We start from the raw sequence: 17,795 nt of genomic DNA, 5'->3' as shown, positions 1-17,795 counted from the left end.
ACTTCCCAGCCCTGGAGTTACTATTCTTTAGGATAAAAACATGTAGCAAATATGAGTGCTTGTTCCATGTTTATGACTTTTGCCCCCTGGCAGTCAATAAAAATCATGTGATGGGAATGGCTAAGGACTGATCTTCCTTCTTGATCTTTGCTGCTCTAAATATAGGATTCCACTTACAGTTCTCATGGTTAATTGGATAGCTCAGGCCTAGTACTTCAAGTCTCACCTACATGCCCACCACCACCCAGCAGAAATCAAACTAGGATTGAACCATGGGCACCTAGCTCAGAAAAATCTGCCTCACACCAGTTCTGACCCTATAGAAATGCTGACAACCAAGATCCAGTTTGGTCTTACTGAACTGTAAGCTGGCCTCTAGCCTGTTTGCATATATGTAAGTGCTGGGGAATTGAACCCAGGGCCTCATGCATGCAAAGCAAGCACTCTACCACTGAGTCACCTTCCCAACCTGACTGAAGCACTTTTGTTGGTCAAGTTTTGAACTCTTTGGGCCTGGATGTTGACCCTGAGCTATTCAGTTTAAGAAATGTTGCTTTACCACTTACGCCCAGTGCCGCTGTTTTCTAGTGGTTAATTGAACTTTACTGCGGGGTGGCTATGAACTACAATCCTCAGATCTCAGATCCCAAGTAGGAGTAAGCACCAGTGGCACCTGAACTGAATCATCTCTAATTTTGCCTGCTTAGGCAGCCGAGAGACAGACTTGGAGGCCAAAATCCCATTGAACAGCTAACTAGGTTATCAGTTGTGTGCTTCAGGTTAGCACAGGGCCCTGCCAAAAAGCAGTGGAAGTCTACATATCCACCTACTCAACCTCAGTGTTAAGAGAATAAAGAAGCCTAATAGATTTGTTGCACAAATCAGGACGGACCTAAAAGTTCGGGTCTTATATGTCAGTGAGTTCCAACTAAGAAATTATACTTGGTAAACGCATTTGGTAATGTCAATAGTTCCCTTGATGGAAGTCAAGAAAGTGAAGGCCATACAGCACTACTCTCCCAATACTTCCTTCATACCTGCAGACCAAACTTATGCCAGGCTCTAACTAAACTTCCTTTAATGCATTTTCAGCATCTAGTAGTTTTGTTGTCTTGCCCATATGCAGCCCAACACTGAAAGTCCAGCATAGTTCAAAGTGGTTAAAAGAAATTTATTTAAAAATTGATTTTCTATTCCAGGACATGCAGACCACCAGCTACCTGCAAATGAAGACATACTTTAAGCCACATTTCTTGGTTTGAAGTTCAATTGTTTCAAGTTGAATTGTCCTTAAGAGAAAGCAGAATATCAGATCTCTTAGTATCATCAAGTAGTCAGTGAGAGAGTTCAAGGTAGGTTGAGATCATCATATATTCTGAAATAGGGTGCTACCACCTTTCAGTCCTCACCTTATGAAATATGTAAGCTTCAATCTTGCTGATCTACAGAAATCAAATAAAAAATTAGTCTACTGATGTTACTGAGGTTAAGTTAAAAACACACATGTGGTTCTTTTCAATATAGTAACCTCAGAAATAAAATGGAACGGTTTTATATGTGATATCATTGTTATCTCATTTGGCAGAATCATCACATCACTGGTTACATTCTAAAATAAAACAATATAAATTTGACTTACCTTTTCTGTTCTGAAAGTGCCAACCTGTTTTAAAGAAAGAAATGCACTTTGAGATGTCTCATTGGCTAAACTCAGGACATGAAGAGTTTGACATAAGGCTATTTCTCCAAGCTATACTGACATGGTCTGGGTAAACTTGCACTTATGCCACTTAACCCATGAGCAAGATTTGATCGCAAGTTGTCAGAAATACTGCTATCTCCAAAACAGCCAGATCAACCCCTAGAATCCTGCCAAATATAAACATATACCTACTAACCTGCAAGTCTTAGGCTGGATTGTTTTGTAGTCCTCACTGCACTTAAAAACTTTCATGATCTTTCACTGCGTTCTAGGACAGGAGTACAGGCTCAATCCACCACACCCAGCTTCAATGTTCATTCTTGAAATTATGGGAGAAGACATTTTTACAGATCAATTTCCATAAGTATTTGACAAGGCAGTCTCTACAAACTTATGTTCAATTGTTACTATAGCCAGATACATCAGATAGGAGCGAAAGACTTAGGATTGCTCATCAGTGTTAAGTCTGCTGAACTATGTTATCATCATTGTATCGGCTTTCAGAAGACAAATGAATAAAAGTCATGGCAATTGGCAGAGTGCCTATTCTCAAAGGTGCATCCTTTGGTAAGGGGCATGCAAACAAGGCAGTATGGCTGGCTGATCCTTACCACAAAAAGTGCGATGTCCTTGACTTAAAACTCGGTTGTGCACTGACCATTGTAGTGCAGATGCTTCATAAACCTGCAGAAATACACTGACTTAGCAATGGACTGTTAGGCCGATTGTTTCATTTAAACTCTAATCACTGTTTCAGTTTTTAAAGTTATTCTTCATTCTTTTATCAGAGAGATTCCCATCTGTTTTAGCTTGAAAAATCATCACCAACAGTTACCTTGCTCTAAAATACATTAGGTTAGTTAGTTATATACCTTATTTCTGACTCTCCATGCAGGACCTGGAAAGAAAAATACCTGTAAGCGTTGAAAACTATCAACTTCATATTCTAAGCATTTTATCAACTGTATCTTAAGCTGTGTCTTTAACGCGGCCTAGGCATTGTCCCTGAGCCTCTTTCTGCTCAATAGTGCTCTGCCATTTAAGCAAGAGTGCTACTTCCAATTTGGAGTAGTTAATTGTGGCGAAGTCTTAGGATTACTTTTCTGCCTGGGTTGGCTTTAAACCATGATCATCTTATCTTAGCCTGCAGAGTAGTTATGATTAGATATAACCCACTATTTTTAGACTTGGTAAATAAACATCTCAGTCTGTCAATACTACATACATTCTAGAACTATAAGCACAAGATGCCAGGAAACAATATATTAAGAACAATGAATGTTCTTACCCAAGAGCAAGAAATGCAGTCAATATTTATGCAGGTAGCTGGAATAAAAAAAAATTCATTAATAACTGGTATGAATCATTTCATCTCCTGAGTGTCTTTTTTCAGGGTTTCTCAGTGTTAAAATATGTCTACATGCTCATTTCAGGTCAGACATTTGATCAACATCATTACAAACACCCTAGTCAGAGCATGCTCACAGGCAGCATTAGCATTTGTTACAGGATTACAGGAGTTAAATAGCTTATTAGTAGGCATGCCACAGTATTGGCTTTTGTGCTCTTCTACTTGTCCATTTCCCACTACTTACTAGAAACTAGTAGACATCTCAAATGGCACCTAAAAGAAAGGATTTTAGTAAGAACAGCTATACATGTGGGTTCTCCCCCTAAAAATAACAATGCCTGAAATCAGTTAGAGCTAATAAGACCTTCATGTTCAGTCAGTATTTGCTCATCATCATGCAGGCTGCAAAAATGATGCCTTGGAAATTTAACGAGAGAAAAGGCAGTCATTTCAATGCACTGTAGTTGTGCTGTATAAATTATGATAGCACCATTTCCATCCTGTTCTGCCAGTTACCATTCCACAATTTTAGGTCAATTACTGGTACTACTGTGTGGGGTAGTTATTAAAGCCCCACAATCGCAGAAACAGATGGTGACTATCGTCATTTTACCCGCTGAATTTTGCAGCCGGAGAATCTACAGTACTAAGTTTTAATATCAATGTTGTTAAATGTCTTAAGTTTTGAAATTCCTATGTGAATAGTAAGCTTTCTCACCTGTGCCCATGGCTGGACTGGCTTGCTCTTCACTACCTGCAAAAATACAGCCGTATTTAAACTCAATGGCAATCTCCTATGTATGGCCCTTGTGTCTATACTGTGTGCCTCAGTTAATTAATGGTGGTTATCTTGATCATCATTCTTACTGTCAAGAGTAGCAAATATAATGTCATCACTGTGGCACACTTGCCCTTCCACTTAGCTTGGTGCCATGTGGATGCTACAGTAACTTACCTCATTTCTCTGCCTCCTTTTACAGGTAACTAAAAAGCAAAAAAAAAAATCAACTTTAGAACACTCCCTAGGGTCTATATTACTATCCTTCAGTCTATGAAACATCATAGCCTCAGCAAAAGATTTCAGAAATCCTTTCTGTCCACTACTCTTATTCCATCACAGGCTTTGCAAAGAAGCAGTGTTTCTATGCAATTATCTTACCTGTCCGTAAGATGTCAGCAAAAGCCACGCTGCCTCCACTTGGAGCACCATCTCTGGGAAGAAGAAAGTGTGTCAGTTCACGTCCTGCCATTTTCGCCTCCAATTTCCATGACTGACGTGCTCATCTAGTGTTACAAGCAGTGCATCGCACGCTGTGCACTGAGGCACACAATGGTTCCGTGTGCTCCAAAGCCTCCAAGGCCTACCCGTCACCGGAGGCGCCCATGCAGGTACCAAGGCCTAGCCGGGCCCAACGCCGGAGGCTCACACGTCTGTAATCCCGTCTATCCAGATGGCTGCGATCTGAGCTTCGCAGGTCGGAGGCAGCCCCAACCAATCGCCCAAACGCTCCCAGCGCAGCAGTGGCCAATGGCGGGCGCCAGCCTCGAGCTCGGGGACAGTGCGCAGGGCCCATTCCAAGGCCCGGGCCCCGCACGCCCGGGGAGGCCGAGTCCGATGGCCGCGAGCGCCGCCGTCAGAGCCGTTGGCATTCATCAACACCCTCAGATGTCCCTACCAACACAGGCTTCATCACCGGCGGCCGCGCGAGCCCTCCCCGCTGCCCCCGCGCGCTGGCGACCGCTCCGCGCAACTCCGTCCTCACCCCGCGCGTCCCCACCGGCCCAAGCCCACCTCACCTCCCAAGGGCCTGGAGACGCGGCTCGCAGCCTTGGCAGACACCTACCTCCACAGCAGCGGCGAGCTCCCAACGCCGAAAGACCGAAATGGCGCCCGGAGGCCCGTATATATAGGCATTCTGCGTGACGTCACGACGCACGCCCTCCAGCGGCGTCCGCCCCTCCAACCCCTCCTCCGGCCCGATCTTCTCCCCGCCCCCCAGGCCCTGCCCGGCCTGACCGCGCCCTGCGGGGCGGGGACACGGCCGCGCGCCCGCCGCGCCGCTCCCGCCCTCTCCCAGCGCCGGAGGAAGAGCGGCGGGGAGGGGGCGCGAGGACGGAAAGCACGGGGGAGGGGGCGGGGAGGGGGGCGGTGTAAGGGTGAGCGATTTCCTTCCGGCACGTCGCCCGCTCCGGGGGAGGGGGCGGGGGGTTTCACTTCCGGGACGGTGTTCCGGCCCATTCCGGCCCATTTCTACCCCCGGAGGTAGGTACAGCTCCGAGACTTGGGCTCAGGCCCCCGCACCCCGGGCCGGCTGCCCGGCACCGAGGTCCGCCGGGCCGGGCTCCGCTGCAGCCCGCCTCGGGGACGCCCGGCCGCTTCCCGCCACCTCCCCTGCCGGCGCCCGGCGACCTTCCACCTCTTTGGCCCGGAGCCGGGCGGATCGGCCGGACCCGCCCCCTCCCGGGCCCCTCCCTCAGGACCCCGGGCTGGGCGGCCCCCTCCCCGCGGCGGCGGGACACACCCCGAGCACACACCCACCTCGGGCGCCTCCCCGCCCGGGCCGTCCCGGGGCGCCGCCCCCTTCCCGCCCTCGGCGCTCACCTGCGAGCGGCTCCGGGCCGCGCTGCGGGCTCCCCGCGCCTCCCGGGCTCCCGCCCCGCCGAGCGAGCACCCCTCTCCCCGCGTCCACACCCATCCGTTCCCCGTTCTCCCTCTTCCAGCTTCACCCCTCCAGGGCCGACGCTAGAGAAAGACTTTCCTCCCGGGCCTCCTCCTCACTGGGGAATTGCCGGACAGAGCAAACAAACAAACAAAAAAGGCTCCAAAATAAACTCATCCGAATTCCTGATGGCGTCGACCGAGCCTCTTACGGGAGTAAAAGTTCCAAAACAAACAATAACGCTTTGGAAAAAGGTCAGATTGGCTAAAGTTAGTTCTTGAAAGGAGTAGTTGCACTTCCCTATTGATCGCCAAGGCGGGGACCCCGTGTGTGCTGATCCCCGAAGAATTCCTCAAGGTCACTCTGGGATCTAAACTTAGAGAAACCGTGGCAGTGAAAGCCTTGTCGTCCTCTTGGGATTTATACAAACTAGATTGGTAACCACGGCAGTCTTTTTAAGTTTGGACCATGCTTGTAAATGCATTTGTGTCTACCAGCTCCAGGGAACTTTCAAAATCAATACATAATCACCACCGTGAAATTCCCCAACTTCGAATTTGGATAGAGCAGATTTACTTTTTCCTGAGAACTGGGCTTCAAGTTATTGCATCGTTCTTTCTTTTCTTTTATTTTATTTTTTAGTTAAAGGTAATTAAAGGTTCATCAAGTGAGGTGTGCCAGCACACATCTAGAATGCCAGCCTTGGAGAATAGAAGTTCTCTGCATCTTGATTGAGTCTTGACAAGAGTGGTGGAATTTTTCCTAACCTAGAGTTTGCCTCAGAGTCCCATATCCAAAAGCTTTTTGTGGGAACTCTGGTAAGCTTTAAAATACTGGCCTACATTCATGTGGGATATTAATCACTTTATAAAGTAATAAATGTAACTCATGCTGCATGTAGTAAAGTCTTGGGAGATAACTAATCCATTCATTTGTATGTAATTGCATGTACTCAAGAAACTTTCTTTTCTCCTTCATAGAAAAGTTGTCAAGGAATTTTTATATTTAGCTTGCAGCTACTGTATGATTAATACCTCATCATCCCTTTTGTTGAACCTTGTTGTTCTATACTTTATTAGTAAGAAAAATATAAACTGGACTGCAGGTGGCTCATTCCTGTAATCCTAGCTACTTAGGAGGCTGAGATCTGAAGATCAAGGTTCAAAGCCAACCTGGGCAGGAAAATCCATGAGACTTCCCTCTAATTAACCATGAGAACAGCAGAGTGGTGCTGTGGCTCCAAGTGGTAGAGTGCTAGCCTTTGAGCAAAAGAGCTCAGGGACAGTGCTGAGCCCCTGAGTCACAAGCCCCACAACTGACAAGAAAAAAAAATATATATATATATAGATATAAACATATATATATATAAACATATATATATAGCTTAATTGTTTAGCAGTGTGGTGTTAGCTTTTTTTTCTGTTTTCACTGTATTTTGCTGTAAAATCTAGATTAAAAATAATCTGTGAGTGACTCTTTTATATCTAAACATAAGGTATGTCTTTGTACTTCAAGATTTTAATGTGGTTTTTTTTTTGGAGACAGAGTCTTGCTACCATACCCAAGTTGGCCTAAAACTCATGGTTCTCCTGCTTCAGTCTCCAGAGCCCTGATATCACAGGCATGTGCTGTACTCCATGCTCAAAGGTTTAGGATGTTTACCAGACTATATTTTAGAAAGTATCAGGAGAGTAAGGTTGTTAATGAGAACATCATTTCTTCTTTCAGCAGGGTTGAATGCCTGCCTGTTCCTTCAGGCACGACCATGGAGAAAAGTGGGAACATACAATTGGAGATCCCTGACTTCAGCAACTCTGTCCTGAGCCATCTAAACCAGCTGCGCATGCAGGGCCGCCTCTGTGATATTGTGGTCAATGTACAAGGACAAGCTTTTCGGGCTCACAAAGTAGTACTGGCTGCCAGCTCCCCCTATTTCCGGGACCACATGTCCTTGAATGAGATGAGTACTGTCTCCATTTCAGTCATCAAGAACCCTACTGTTTTTGAACAGCTCCTTTCTTTCTGTTACACAGGGCGGATATGCCTGCAACTGGCTGATATCATCAGTTACCTAACAGCTGCTAGTTTTCTGCAGATGCAGCATATTATAGATAAATGTACACAAATCCTGGAGGGCATTCATTTCAAAATCAATGTGGCTGAGGTGGAAGCAGAATTAAGCCAAACTAGGACAAAGCATCAAGAGAGACCTCCGGAGTCTCACAGAGTCACACCAAATTTAAACCGCTCACTTAGCCCACGACATAATACCCAAAAGGGAAACCGCCGAGGACAGGTTAGTGCTGTGCTGGATATCAGAGAATTAAGTCCCCCTGAGGAATCTACCAGCCCTCAGATAATTGAGCAGAGTTCTGATGTAGAGAGCCGGGAGCCCATTCTTCGTATCAACCGAGCAGGACAGTGGTATGTGGAGACAGGAGTGGCAGACCGGGGCGGCCCAAGTGATGATGAAGTTAGGGTTCTTGGAGCAGTGCACATCAAGACGGAAAATCTAGAGGAATGGCTTGGGCCTGAGAATCAGCCTTCTGGAGAAGATGGGAGTAGCGCAGAGGAGGTCACAGCCATGGTGATTGACACCACAGGCCACAGCTCCGTAGGACAGGAAAGTTACACCTTAGGGTCTTCAGGAGCCAAGGTGGCTAGGCCAACAAGCAGTGAAGTTGACAGGTAAGTTGCATTGTTCCTCTAACAGCTGCCATGCTGACATCATTACTGATGATCGTCTTTACCTGATCTTAGCCAAAATAAGTGAACATTGGGGAAACTTGAAGTGTGCCCCAAAACTTGCATTCTTTTTTTTTTTTTTTCAGCAAGAAGCTCCTAATCCTGAAGTATTCACTATAGTGTGAGAACTCTGGTAAAGTTAGACGCTCCCAAGAATCAGAATAGCATGTGCAGTCATGCTAACATCAGTGACTGCCAGGGCTTCCTTACGATTCCAGACTGGGAGCTGATCGTCAGCCTGGAGCCACACTGCCCTTCCTTTGGTGTGTTCTTACGCACAGAGGGAGTCTTCTGGGAGTTGCTCCATTTAACTTGGCCACACCTGCAAAATTAGAGGAAATATCCCTATCAGTGATTGTTGTACTCAAATTGGTCATTTACAGGGAAAACCTTTCTGATGTCTTCCAGTGTTCTTTAGTGCTGTCTTTCCTGTTGTCTTTCGTGGGTGGCTGCTGCTTCCACTGTCCTCTTTTTTTCCCCCAGTGCCAGTTGTCCTGTGTGTCTCCCTTTTTTCTTTCTAATAATATTGAGTTTGTTATCATTTTTCTTCTTGGTGAAAATAGGACAAGTTTTAATCTACATCAATTGATAGAAATATTACTAACACATTGGTAATATCGTTTTGTTTCGGGTTTTTTGGTAGTACTGGGAATTACGGCCTTGCACGTGCTAGGCGGGCACTCTACTACTTGAGTCATAACTCCAGTCCCCTCCCTGTTCTTTTCCCTTAAAAAGAGATCGAAGGCTGAGTGACACTGACTCATGCCTGTATTCCTAGCTACTCAGAAGGCTGAGATCCAAGAATAGTGGTTTGAAACCAGCCTGGACAGGAAAGTTTTTGAGAGCTTTATCTCCAATTAACTACCAAAAAAAAAGCTGGAAGTGGAGCTGTGGCTTAAGTTGTACAGTTAGCCTTGAGTTTAAGCCCCAGGATTGACCTTAATGAGAACTAAGAATGGGGGGGGCGGGGGATGTAGTTGTGGAGATGGGAGGTAAGGGATGGAAGGGGAAACAAAGGAGGAGGCAACAATGCTTGATAAGAAATGTACTCTTTACCTTGCTCATGTGATTGTAACCCCTCTGTGCAGTATTTTCACAATAAAAAAAACTTATTAAAAAAAAAGAATGAGAAGTAAAGAAGCTATTACTTCAGTTTACAGGGGATCTTGAGAAACAATTTGTTAACAGATAGCAGTAGTATAAAGTAGCCACTCAGGTGGTCTTGATTTGAATATCCATCAAGTGCCATTTGTTATTAAAATATTCTTGAGCACAGAACTTTTTGACTTCCAGTGTTAATACTGTTAAGCCTCCTGTGTTAAGTACTGTATTGGATGTCGTACCAGGTAAAGGCAAAGATTTTTCATCTCCATGATCTATGTCTAGCCTGAGGCTGGATATAGAGGGAAAGAACAACCAAAAATCCAATCGGTGCACAGAAGGAACCAAATTAGAGACCCCGTTTTCATTTGTTCTTTCACCCTTTTCCCAGAACTTAGGTGGATAGCTTATATTTAGCTGTAGCTATACCTTCTTATATAGGCTATTGCTGTGTCATTTTGTATGTTTTAAAATCTATCAGGATAAACTTTTCTTGCCTTTAAATCAGCCCTTATACTGATTCTGTAAAACACTATTTCCCCATTACTGTTGCTTGGTTTGATCCTCCCACCTTAGTTATAAGATAAAGTGGGGAAACAGCACCATTTTTCAAGTTCTTTGGACTAATAGAAGTTAGTCCCTTTTATGCGCCTTTTCTAACAGATTTAGCCCGTCCGGCAGTGTTGTTCCCATGACTGAGAGACACAGAGCCAGAAGTGAATCTCCTGGGAGAATGGATGAGCCTAAGCAGCCCAGCTCCCAGGTATGTAGTTGTTGAAACTGTTGTATTTGTTGAAGGAATTTCGCTATGTATATGATCAGATATACTAAGAAAGGGAAGCTGTATCAAAAAATACTGTAATATTGGGGTTTGAACACAAAGCCTTGAACTTGCTTGGCAGGTGCTCTACCACTGGAGCCACATTTTTTGTGTTATTTTAGTTACGTATTGAAGAAGGTTTTTTGCCCATGCCAGCCTGGATCATGATCCCATTCTCGCCTACCCTACAGCTAAGATTACCAAGGTGTGCCACATGCCCGGCTAATATTTTGTTCAGCTATCATCAAACTTCAGTGCTCCCAATTTTCACCTCCCAAATAGAATGATTACTTTTCTTCTATACCCATGAACATCCTAGAAGAGTTTCGGAAGTAGAAAAAGAAATATTATGCAACTCTGTTTTCATCATAGAGACCCCTAAATTAACCCCTAAATACTACCTGGAGATGATTTAGGACTTAGACTACATTCTGGTTTTGTGTGTGTGTGTGAGTGTGTGTGTGCGCGTGCGAGACTACATTCTGGTTTTATGTGTGTGAGTGTGTGTGGGTGCGCGCGTGTGTGCACTTGCGCACACGCGCATATGTGCGTATGTACTATGTATATTCGTAGAGTTACTAATTTATATCCAGTATTATATATTTGTAAATTATATATTTTTGCGAATGTGCTATTTTGTGTGCATGTGTCTTTTATTTTTCTGACTCTTTCACATGAAAGGTAAAAATACTTGATTAGCCACGTAGGTTACAATCTTTCTAATTCAACTTTTCCTGCTACTCATCAGCTTTCACTCTCTCAAGCAGGTAAATTTTCTCTATGTAATAATCCATCAAATTATTTTTCTCTTTGTTTTGAATCTGAGATTCCTCGTTCTTCCTGGATCTACTCAATGCCTAATTCCTATTTCTGTTTAAGCCAGTGTTCTTTGATCTTCCCTTCTTAAATCATTATAGCAATTATACACAGTGCAATATAATTTTTTCTTTTCCTCCTGGTGTTGGGGATCAATCCATGGCTCACGCTGCTGAGGCAAGCATTCTTCCACTGAATTGAATCACCAGCCTCTCACTTTTCCTAATTTTGCCCTAACTCATCTAAGTTACTCTGTTATTTGTATTCTTTTTTATATTTCCTGTTACATTGAAATCTTGAAAGCAGAGACAATATTTTCTAACCTTATATGTACCTCTGTGTCTTAATGGGAATTTTACTTATAAGTACAAAAATGGTTTAGTTTGTCATTATGCAAATATCATAGAGAATACTTAGACAAAGAGGGCTGCATTTACTAAATACAGACTTATTTCTTGTGAAATCCCCAGTTTGATAGTAAAAACTGAAACCTCCAGTCTTGAAAAGTTTTAACTAAAATTAATACACTAATTAGGATGATTTTTTAAAATTTATGTGGCTGTACTGGGGTTTGAACTCTGAGCCTTGTGCTAAGGAGGCTGAATCTCTACCATTTGAGCTATGCCTCGTGCTGCTAAATAGGATGATTTTTGAAGCCCTTTCAATTTGAGTCTCTGTTAATAATTAAAAATTATAGAGTGAGGAGCCAAGTGCCAGTGGCTCACACCTGTAATCCTAGCTACGCAGGAGTCTTCGATCAGAGGATGGGGATTCCAAGCCAGTCCAAGCAGGAAAGACTCTTATCTCCAGTTAACCACCAGAAAAGTGGAAGTAGCTTTGTGACTCAAAGTGGCCTTGAGTGAAAAAGCTCAGGGACAGCATCCAGGCCCTGAGTTCAACCCCACAACTAACAAGAAAGAAAAATTCAAGGGATGGCTTTGAAGTCCATGTTAAGTATGACCTAGAAAATATGGAACTTATTCATATATATGGAATTTATCCATTATATAGTACTATTTATTAAGTAATAGTTACTAAGCTAAGCACTGATTGAATTCTTGGCATCAATGTGGACTGTGCATCTGTTCCTACAATCTAACAAGAAATTACCACATAAGAGTGAAATAAGGGGCTGGGAAGGTGGTCAGTGGTAGAGTGCTTGCCTTGCATGCATGAGGCACTGGGTTCGATTACTCAGCACCACATAAGCAGAAAAAGCCGGAAGTGGCTGTGGCTCCAGTGGTAGAGTGCTAGCCTTGAGCTGAAGAGCTGAGGGACAGCACCCAGGCCTAGAGTTCAGGCTCCATGACCAGCAAAAAAAAAAAAAGAGTAAAATGATCCACCTTTGGGAACAGAGAAAACCAGGAGACAGCCATTTTTTATTTTTATTTTTTGTAATTTTACTGTAGTAATTTTAAAAATGAGATTGATTGTGTGTGTGTATGTGTGTGTGTGTTTTAATTTTTATTTTTGTTGGTTGTGGGGCCTGAACTCTGGGCCTGGGTGATGTCCCTCAGCTCTTCCCCTCAGGATTAGCGCTCTACCACTGAGCCACCTTCCCAGCCCCTAGTGTGTAATTTTTATGATCATAGTTCATCAGTGATTACTAAAATATGATACTTGCTGCATGTGGACAATATTGGTGTGACAATACTTTCCTTAAAGTTTGGAAATTGTGGGGGGCAGGGGGAGGCTGGGAAGGGGAAACAAAGGAGGAGGCTACAATGCTTGATTAGAAATGTACTCATTATCTTGCCCATCTAATTGTAACCCCTCTGTACAGTATTTTCACAATAAAAAATAAATAAAAATTTTTAAAAAAGTTTGGAAATTGTTTTAGGGAAATATGCCCTCAAAGCCATAGAGAAAACAAATTTGAAGTTGGCCAGTTATTACCAAATGGGGAGGAAACGGCATAAAATATTCACATAGTAGTATGTTATACATATGCATTGTATAATACACACATATATATGTGTGTGTATGATTTTTGTAATGCTTAATACTAATAGCTAATAGTTATTAATCTGAAGTACTTCATTGCGTTAATCATTCAGTATTCAGAGCAATATGAGGATGCTGTTGTTGTATTCAATTTTTAGATGAGAAAATAAAGGGATACAGTAAAAACTTGCCCATGGCTACATAAACAACAGAACTCAGATTTGAATCCAAGTTTCAGCATCTTCATTGCTAGGTAGTAGTATTATGCATTCAATATTTCCAAGTAGGGCTGGGAAGGTAGCTCAGCGGTAGCGTGCATGCCTTGCAAGCATGAGGCCCTGGGTTCGATTCCTCAGCATCACATAAAACAGAAAAAGCCGGAAGTGGCGCTGTGGCTCCAGTGGTAGAGCGCTAGCCTTGAGCTGAAGAGCTGAGGGACAGCGCCCAGACCCAGAGTTCAGGCCCCATGACCAGCAAAAAAAAAAAAAATATTTCCAAGTCGCTGGGTGAATTGGTTCATGAGTAGTTCTCTCAGGTTACACAGACAGCTGCGGCAAAAGGAGAGCTTGAACATAAGGGTTTGAGGCCAGCTGGGCAATGCAATGAGACCCTGCCTCTAAAGAAAAGAAATACCATTTTTAGAAAGTATATTTTTCAAGGACCTGAGCTCCAATAGCCCATGCCTGTAATCCTAGCTACTCATGAGGCTGAGATCTGAGAAACAAGGTTAAGAAGCCAGCCCAGGAAAGAAAGTCTGTCAGACTCTTTTTTTCCAGTTAACTACCAAAAAAGCTGGAAGTAGAGCTATGACCCAAGTGGTAACATCCAGGCCCTGAGTTCAAGCCCCAGGACCAACACTCCCCCCAAAAAATAGAGATAGATAGGTATAATCACATACATGCAGAGAGAGAGAGAGAGAAGTGGCGCTGTGGCTCAAGTGGTAGAGCGCTCGCCTAGAGCTGAAGAGCTGAGGGACAGCGCCCAGGCCTAGAGGTCAAGCCCCACAACCACCACCAACAAAATAATAATAATATTGAATACTTTGGCCTTGGTGACCTAAGATTTTTTTAGTGAGGAAATCCTTCATCCTTTATGTGACTTCTATTTTAATGATACAGGGGAATGACACAAAAGAAGTGTTATATATAAAACCAGTCAGTAATGTCTTAAACCTTAGCCTTACTGTTCAACCCTAAACTTCACATCCTGCTTCCCAAACTTGTTGAGATGCTGATAAACTTTTTTTTTTTGAAATGCTGATAAACACTGCCAGCTAGCATGTGAGAAAGTAGACAAAACACATATTTAGAAATTAAAAGGACACAAAGTAAATTGCTAACTAGATTAATCTTTCTCTAGTTAACTGCAAGTCAGCCTTGATTTCTTTAAATATTTTTATGTATTTATTTATTTTTGCTGGTCCTGAGGCTTGAACTTAGGGCCTGGGCACTGTCCCTGAGCTGCTTTTGCTCAAGACTACCACTCTACCACTTGAGCCACAGCACCACTTCCAAACTTTTCTGTGTTTGTTGTAGTGAGGAATCAAACCCAGGGGTTCATTCATGCAAGGCTAGCATTGTATCATTAAGCCACATTCCCAGCACCTGTAATTTTTTTTCCTATATGTGCTGGTACTGTGGCTTGAATTCAGGGCCTCAGGCTCAGCATTTTCTGCTCGTGGCTAGTGCTCTACTACTTGAACCATGCTTTCAGTTCTAGTTTTTTGCTGGTTAGTTGAAGATAGGGTCTTAAGGATTTGTCTACGCAGGCTCTCTCTGAACTGTGATCCTGAAATCTCAGCCTCATCAGTGAATACTATAGATGTAAGCACCAGAACTTGGCTCATAAATGTCATTTATATTGTACTTGCCATTATCTATTTCGGTAACTATCTGATAGTTGATATAATAGCTATATATCATGTGGCTATTTGAGTTGATACTTTAATTAATTGGAAGTAACTAAAATCTCACTTCCTTAGTTGCATTAGCCATATACAAATGTACAATAACCACATATTGCTGGTAGCTTTCATGTCGACTAGCACAGATTATAGAACATTGCAGTCATCACAAAAAATTCTTTTGGCCCAACACCATCTAAGCACTTCATTATCTGGATTGTAATTATAAGACTAGGATTCAAGGTGTGATTCAGTTGAGTTCAGATTCGCCTTTTCATGTAAAATAATGCAATCAGCATAGATTTAATAAGCATCTGATTTGTTAGCCAGAAATTAAATATTTTGCTCCCATTTTGTGTCAATAGGGTAATGTCTTCAGGTTTTTCTTAAGTTTTAATGTTAATATGGGGTTTTTTTTGTTATTTTCTGTTGGTCTTTCCATTAGAAGTAAGAATATAAAGTCTGGGAATATAGCTCATTGGTGTCAAACTTGGCTAGCACGTGAAAGGCCCTGGATTCCATCCCTAGTATTACATACATACACACATGCTCACATGCGCACACATACACATACACGCGTGCTTACACACATGTAGCTTAGTAACAAGTAAAAGTGGATTCGATTGCTCTTAACGTGTATGTTTAATGATCCAGGTTCATTCTTGCTCATTTTTCAGGTAGAAGAGTCAGCAATGATGGGAGTAAGTGGCTATGTAGAATATCTCCGAGAGCAGGAAGTATCTGAGCGGTGGTTCCGGTACAACCCCCGTCTTACCTGCATCTATTGTGCCAAATCTTTCAACCAAAAAGGGAGTCTGGACCGTCACATGCGCTTACACATGGGGATCACACCATTCGTCTGCCGTATGTGTGGCAAGAAGTACACTAGGAAAGATCAGCTAGAGTATCACATCCGAAAGCACACAGGCAACAAGCCCTTTCACTGTCATGTCTGTGGCAAAAGCTTCCCCTTCCAGGCAATCCTGAATCAGCACTTTCGCAAAAACCACCCTGGCTGTATACCGCTGGAGGGGCCGCACAGCATCTCTCCTGAAACGACTGTCACATCTCGAGGACAAGGTGAAGAAGAGTCACCTTCACAGGAAGAGACAGTTGCTCCTGGGGAAACTGCCCAGGGTTCTGTGTCCACTACTGGGCCAGATTGAAACAGTGAGGGGGAAGGGGCAGACCCTCTTCCCCTTGGGCTGTGAGCAGCCCATATCAGGGCCATGGACTCGTACTTAGATTCACAAAATGCCACATCATGAGACCAGAAGATTGCTTCCAAGATGTTGCCAAACTAGAGGATCAGCAGTACACAAAAGCACTAAAAGCTCTACCCCGCCTCATTCCCACATCACACTTTGGAAAATAATTGAGCAAATCAACTTTCTAATTCAGGGATCAACAGCCTTGGTTTGTTAACTTTATAAGAAAAAAATACCTTTTTTAAACAAAACTGATCAATGATCATTTATTTACCCTTCATGTTTGAACACTGTACTTCGATCCATATCATCTTGGTGGCTGTTACTGCCCAGATCTTTAAAAAAAAAAAAAAAAAATGGAACAGGAGCCTTGGCCATCTAAAGCAACCAACAATGAGAAAGAGAAGGTAGTCGTGATAGTGAGGAGGAATGCCTCCTTTTCCCTTCCCTGCCAGACTTGCATCTTCACATTTCAGAAGAACAAAGTGAATGAAGATTGGTGGTTCTTACTGTTCTGAAAGGTTAGACATTATCTTTGCCCTAACTAGGCATCTAATACTTTGCCTGATTGCTTCACGTCATAAGCCATCTTGGAGCAGTATTCTAATGGGCAGCATCACCGGAAGCACTTTAGGCATGTAGAAGTGAAATGGAGCAGCAAGGTATTTGCAGTAGGTACTGCTACATTTGGGGGCTTGATTGTTGTGCTAAGGGAAAGAGGAGCAGAAAAAGGAACTGGTTTTTATGTTGAATACAGAGTAGCACAGAGCCTATTGCAACTGCCTGACTGCTATTTATGAAGTTATATCTATATGCATCCTTGAGTTTCAAGGGAATGGCTCTAGTCCAGAGTGAATTAACCTGTTAGGCTGACTACCAAAGTTTCATCCAGCCTCCTGTGGCTCCTAGTTTCACATAACAGCAATATTGCACATCAGAAACGTCACTTTTCAGTGAAATAAGCCTGGATTACATTTTTAAATCCACTGGTCTCCATATTTGATAACTTTTATATGAAGTTTGAAACACATTTTTTCTGCAATATCATAGTTAAAGAATTCAAACTCTTCTTACTGCAACCACAGTTTCATTTCTTTCTATGTTAGTTTATATTTTTAGTCCAATGAAGAACCTCACTTAAGTCTATGTCTCGGGTCTACAAACATGAGAATTCATAAACCAGCCATCAGCAAATTGATGGTGACTCCAAGAGCTTTGTTTTTTTTTTTTTAAATAATACACTACAGGGCACTTATCAGAAGACATCATGCACAACTGTGTTGCAATAAATGATCACGGGATCAATTTTGATCAGGTTTGGTTACTTAATCATTCCTAAGATTTTTAAAACTTCAAGGGACCTTTTTTAGTAATTCTGAGTTTCTCTGAGATTCTTATTCCAGCACTAAGAGAAAGAACTTACCAAACATGCACAGCTTTAGATGCTGTGTCTTGCATGCAGGGAGGAGGAGGAATAATGAGGATTACAGGCAGACGGTTGCCTGCATCCTCCAGTGCAAATAGAAGAGAGAAAACAAATCTCTA

At 43.0% G+C, this 17,795-nt stretch overlaps 1 protein-coding gene, 1 long non-coding RNA gene and 9 other non-coding genes across 13 annotated transcripts; 1 reads left to right on the top strand and 10 right to left on the bottom strand.

Annotated features, from left to right (window-relative positions):
• Positions 1 to 1,150: 1,150 nt before the first annotated feature.
• Positions 1,151 to 4,927, bottom strand: LOC122103743. 2 transcript variants are annotated; one of them, XR_006146827.1, is made up of 12 exons: positions 4,898 to 4,927; positions 4,213 to 4,265; positions 4,009 to 4,037; positions 3,772 to 3,807; positions 3,298 to 3,326; positions 2,991 to 3,028; positions 2,575 to 2,600; positions 2,314 to 2,386; positions 1,899 to 2,021; positions 1,640 to 1,663; positions 1,410 to 1,442; positions 1,151 to 1,220 (listed from the first exon to the last, which is right to left on the bottom strand). It is a non-coding gene; the product is annotated as an uncharacterized LOC122103743 (long non-coding RNA). The 2 variants fall into 2 exon arrangements; XR_006146828.1 differs by having other exon boundaries at positions 1,151 to 1,289; positions 4,898 to 4,924.
• LOC122104022 lies at positions 1,302 to 1,378 on the bottom strand. The gene has a single exon (XR_006146856.1). It is a non-coding gene; the product is annotated as a small nucleolar RNA SNORD81 (small nucleolar RNA).
• On the bottom strand, positions 1,526 to 1,604 carry LOC122104024. Its single transcript, XR_006146858.1, has one exon. It is a non-coding gene; the product is annotated as a small nucleolar RNA SNORD47 (small nucleolar RNA).
• On the bottom strand, positions 2,117 to 2,199 carry LOC122104028. Its single transcript, XR_006146861.1, has one exon. It is a non-coding gene; the product is annotated as a small nucleolar RNA snR60/Z15/Z230/Z193/J17 (small nucleolar RNA).
• On the bottom strand, positions 2,449 to 2,535 carry LOC122104023. The gene has a single exon (XR_006146857.1). It is a non-coding gene; the product is annotated as a small nucleolar RNA SNORD79 (small nucleolar RNA).
• Positions 3,098 to 3,163, bottom strand: LOC122104036. Its single transcript, XR_006146868.1, has one exon. It is a non-coding gene; the product is annotated as a small nucleolar RNA SNORD78 (small nucleolar RNA).
• LOC122104027 lies at positions 3,396 to 3,455 on the bottom strand. The gene has a single exon (XR_006146860.1). It is a non-coding gene; the product is annotated as a small nucleolar RNA SNORD44 (small nucleolar RNA).
• LOC122104021 lies at positions 3,877 to 3,957 on the bottom strand. The gene has a single exon (XR_006146855.1). It is a non-coding gene; the product is annotated as a small nucleolar RNA SNORD24 (small nucleolar RNA).
• Positions 4,117 to 4,176, bottom strand: LOC122104037. Its single transcript, XR_006146869.1, has one exon. It is a non-coding gene; the product is annotated as a small nucleolar RNA SNORD75 (small nucleolar RNA).
• LOC122104026 lies at positions 4,679 to 4,757 on the bottom strand. The gene has a single exon (XR_006146859.1). It is a non-coding gene; the product is annotated as a small nucleolar RNA SNORD74 (small nucleolar RNA).
• Positions 4,928 to 5,280: 353 nt separating the features above from the next.
• Zbtb37 (zinc finger and BTB domain containing 37) lies at positions 5,281 to 17,472 on the top strand. Of its 2 annotated transcripts, XM_042674453.1 has the most exons (6): positions 5,281 to 5,316; positions 5,775 to 5,967; positions 6,362 to 6,531; positions 7,442 to 8,401; positions 10,223 to 10,322; positions 15,720 to 17,472. In XM_042674453.1, exons 4-6 carry the CDS (start codon positions 7,479 to 7,481, stop codon positions 16,206 to 16,208), a joined length of 1,512 nt encoding a protein of 503 aa, XP_042530387.1. In that variant the 5' UTR covers positions 5,281 to 5,316; positions 5,775 to 5,967; positions 6,362 to 6,531; positions 7,442 to 7,478; the 3' UTR covers positions 16,209 to 17,472. The 2 variants fall into 2 exon arrangements, with proteins under 2 accessions (XP_042530387.1, XP_042530388.1); XM_042674454.1 differs by lacking the exons at positions 5,775 to 5,967; positions 6,362 to 6,531.
• The last annotated feature ends 323 nt before the right edge of the window (positions 17,473 to 17,795 follow it).

This window comes from Dipodomys spectabilis, unplaced genomic scaffold (assembly GCF_019054845.1).
Source record: "Dipodomys spectabilis isolate Male_0828 unplaced genomic scaffold, ASM1905484v1 ptg000019l, whole genome shotgun sequence".
Classification (NCBI taxonomy): domain Eukaryota; kingdom Metazoa; phylum Chordata; class Mammalia; order Rodentia; family Heteromyidae; genus Dipodomys; species Dipodomys spectabilis.
Note: the sequence above shows the minus strand (reverse complement) of the source record. Positions and strands in the feature narration are given on the sequence as shown.